Raw genomic sequence first — 4,211 nt, 5'->3', positions numbered from 1 at the left:
AAAAGACAGAGACTTATTTGATACCGAGATAAAAGAACGTCAACGAATGAAGGAGTATATATGTCGGTTGCAAGTCTTTATGAAAACTAAATCGAAAAGCCGTTATAAGCACTTAATTATGCCTGAAAGAGGTAAATCCTTTTAACTATTGTCTTGTTAAAACCAACTACCAATATGTTTATTTGAATGGTTTTGTACAAATTAACCCTTAACGTATCCTAATTTGGCAAAAAGATAATTGATTTTAATTTATTCTCACCATTTATTTACTCACATAAGCGAGGATTGACAATGATTAACCATATTATATAGTAGACTTATAACTAGAGTGCCCAATTAGTGCTCATTTTAAAATCGAAAGTTTTTTCGACTTGCATGCCACTACTAAAACACAAAAAAATATTTTAAGATCAAATTGACTAATTACAAATAATAGGTTTTAGATATACATGTTAGATAACTGTAAATGAGGTGGCATATATTTGTTTCAGAAGACCAAGCAGTTACATATGAATTGAAGATAAATCAGCTAGAGGAATTTGAAGAAGCCTTTAAAAAACTGGGTGATCTGTTGGGTGTGACTGAAGTTGAAAAAATCGTGGAAATTTTCATATCTAAAGAAGCCGAAATAAACCGCGCAGTGGAATACACAAACGCCCAGGATTTTGACTGTTCAAAAATCAAAGAAGAAATTGATCAACTTGAAGAGAAAAAGGTCCAAACTCTAGACGAAATGAAGGCTAACGCTAAACTCTTTCGGGAGCAAATATTGCACCTGGACGTAAGTTATTAACATAAAACTTTTACTCATTCTTTTAAGTAAAAACTATTATCCATGTTTAATTCTAGGAAAAGTACACAAATGCAAAGGCGAAGGCGGTGGCTTTGGCGAGATCACTCAGAAGGGCAAGAAGGAAGGCTAAGCACGTTCTTAGAGGGATCAAATTTCTCACAGTAGTCGTACATCTCGACACCGACGCAGAAGCTGATTTGGACTCGTCACCGCAGGGTAGAGTGGAGAAAACAATGATGGCGTTGGAGCAACGGATTGGCCAAATTTACGACCTTTACAAGGCGCTGGTAAAGCCAGAGCAGATCTGATTTATGGATTGTTTACACTGGTGGTTTTATGCTAAATGCGTGCACCTGATTTGCAGAAAAATAAGTCGGAAGATGGTATAACCACAAAAGTGCCTGACACCCCAACAAATCTTCAAACTGATTCTGCAATCAGCGAAGACAGTGCAACCACAGATGGGATAGATGATCTACCATCAGTAGGGTAATGAGATTTTTTCTTAACAGACAAAAATTCAGCTTATTAACACATATTTACTGTTTATAAAGAAAACCCCATCGGCAAAATTAACGAGTTAATCCACTTCACATTGTAGCATAAAATATGTGCGAAATTTGTCTTATTTTGCTCGTAGCGCTTTGCATATTTACTTCGGATGCTCTGAATTAGTCTTTTAAATTTTCTGTCGCTTTACCAACATTAAATTTGTCTCGAGTTTTACCAAAAATTAGACATTTTTTTCGCACTCTGTGCTGGAGAGGAGTAAAACTACCAAGATGCTAGGTTTTTACGGGGGATCGAGTGAAAGTGTTTTGAGAAAAGCTAACTGACATTTTGTACAGCTAGTTTTATATGTATTAAGCAAATGAATGCCATAACTATATGCTTTTTAGCAAAGAAAACTAGGGGCAAGATGGCATCACTGTGCATTTAAATTTCAGATGAATAATAGATAGCCTAGTTAAAAACAAAAGGGTGGTTTTTTAACAAATCTATCCTTTTTTTAAAATGGCAGCTTCTACCAAACCTAGTAATAAAAAATTCTTTCGAGTTTCTTTTTGTTCATTTTACTTTCAATGAATCTAGATGTCTAGGTTATTGCAAACATTTGAAATCGTCAGCCTTATATCGGTAGACAGGGTTCTAATATAATAACGCCAGTCGATCTTTAAACGAAAGTCCTTTTTGCGTGCAGTTTATAGTTAAATACCATTTTTAGAGAAACATTTGACGAGATTTCCGTGGATTCGGGAAACATATCGCAGCCAATCAGTGAGGCCCAACTCCGAAAGTTGATGCTCTGATCCTCCTTTCATCTGCAAAATAACATCAGAAGTTTTGACTTTGTTTACAAAATGCATTTAATATCTTGACTTCCAATCCTGTATGCAATAGAAACTTAAATGCAAGTGAAAATCTAACTGTCGGGTATCCACATTACAGGAAGTCAACACATTTACCAGACACTGTTAGGGGCTACCCAGTTATGATCTAGTAATCGAAAGAGACATTGCTTTACTATTGCTTTAGAGCTCGAATTCAACTTTATGATGGCCAAAAGTTCCCTCTATTTTCCGTACAGCTACCTTTAATTATTTGTTGGGATGTGCCTCGAAAGCTCCTGCTTAGAGGATCGAGTTGTAAAGGGGTTCGAATTATAAGGAAGTCAGAGGCTTGTCAACTTAATTGTAGAGCATTCAGAGAGGGCATGTTATTCGGTAACAGAACGTATAACCCATTCACATGAGTAATTTCGTTGAAATCACTTAGGACCATTAAATCAGTCAATAGGGATAATGTTCAGTCGTTGCACTTATGCTACAGCGCAAGACATTATAAGTTATACTGTTGTAAGAATTACCCCGAAGAAGACCTCAAATCCTACTTTAGGATGGGGATGTAGGGAGAGAGGGAATACTGCCTCATCCTCCGTATTTTCTTGTTGATTATATTTCCCTAAGTGTTGCCTACCATCTTTTCTCGCCAAGTAGGGAAAAGGTAGTTAGGGAATGAAAAGCTAGTTTTTTTCCCTTTAAAGACATCCTTTTTAAAAGTGGACTGACTCCGTAGCTGTTTTGTATCTCAATGAAAAAGGACTAATAATTTAGACAAACATCCTTAAGATTGCTTCCTCACTAAGTCTCCTTCATTACTTTTTGCAATTTTGGTGATTTAAAATAGGCGGGACTTTGCTTCCAAGTTTTCTTATTTGCATAAATCATCCTTAATCTTGTGAAAGAAAACGAAAAAACGGCAACAGCATACGCGCACGCATATATTTTATAGCAAATTGTAACCTTGGCGCCATTCGTATGCTCCGTAGTTTAAAGCAGGGCTTAAACCGTACAAAAAAACAAAGGCATTTCCTTGTATTCTAATTTTATTATCAATTTATTTGTGTCAAAAATGAGGACCAATAAATGAAAGCGCCTCTGTGCAGTGGATGCCGCTCATTGGTCACATACAGCATGGGGCAGCGCCACCAACCAATCACATCTCCGGAATGCAATAAAAACACCCACGTATTTTCTGCTAATGTATTTTTGTCTTATTATTTTTAACGAAAAAAACGGCCAAATGTGCCTCTGCCCAAGGAAAGTGCCTTCATTTCAAAGGAGGTAAAAACTTTACCATGATGGCAAAGTTTATTCTAAAAATACTACCCTACTTCTAGTTTATTTTACGTAGCGAAATAGGTAATAGACAGGTTTAGTTGGTGTGCTTAAGTAAATGTAAGTGCCTTTGTGGACATTAATTTAAACAAAAATAATTTCCATATAGGAGAATGTGGAATAGCCGCATAATTTTGTTTGATAGACTTCTGACAATTGCAGATACGCCTTCTTACATTGATGATTACTATGGCCATAATATTTGGCAAAGGCTTAGATACTTCTGCCCGCCTGCCGTGGATGCCTAAAGCTAGTCGATTTAAATATATTTCCGAATGTTTTGCTATTATTTAATACTAAATCCTTAAATAGAAACATGCGATAATTTTTTTTAATACGTAGACAAAAAAGTGCTCATCATCCCCTTTCATAAAACAGAAAATTAATCATCAAACGCTCCTTCGTATAATGCAGACTTACATAGTTAACTAAAGTTCTTCATTTCTTTGAGTAGAAAACTGTTTCCAGTTAAGTTATACTCCATCGGACGGATTATGAACTGATATACATATTGTTAGAGCCAATACGAAGCGTCCGAAACTATTCCCACGTAGATCTTGATCTACATAAGTAGAATGTTCATAAAATAACCCCACTTTTTACTTCTCCATCGTGCGATGAATCACTCCCGTTAAAAGTTCACTTTTTTCTCAGTGAACACATACCATGTTGCCCATGTATAAAAACAAATAGTTGGGCTGACTGTGTTTGTGGGTATCTTTGATTTACGCCATTCATTA

The 4,211-nt window shown here is 36.0% G+C and overlaps 1 protein-coding gene across 1 annotated transcript; it reads left to right on the top strand. All coding sequences in view use genetic code 11, as the record gives it.

Moving 5' to 3' along the window:
• Window positions 1–466: 466 nt before the first annotated feature.
• EGR_04299 (hypothetical protein) lies at window positions 467–2,103 on the top strand (the record flags this gene model as incomplete). Its single annotated transcript, XM_024493548.1, has 4 exons — window positions 467–781; window positions 850–1,080; window positions 1,158–1,282; window positions 2,019–2,103. The coding sequence occupies 4 exons, from the start codon at window positions 467–469 to the stop codon at window positions 2,101–2,103; spliced, it is 756 nt and encodes a 251-aa protein (XP_024352056.1).
• Between the last annotated feature and the right edge of the window lie 2,108 nt (window positions 2,104–4,211).

Source organism: Echinococcus granulosus (genome assembly GCF_000524195.1).
Source record: "Echinococcus granulosus chromosome Unknown EG_S00026, whole genome shotgun sequence".
Lineage (NCBI taxonomy): Eukaryota > Metazoa > Platyhelminthes > Cestoda > Cyclophyllidea > Taeniidae > Echinococcus > Echinococcus granulosus.
The sequence above is the reverse complement of the archived record's forward strand: the minus strand, read 5'-3'. Positions and strand labels throughout refer to the sequence as shown.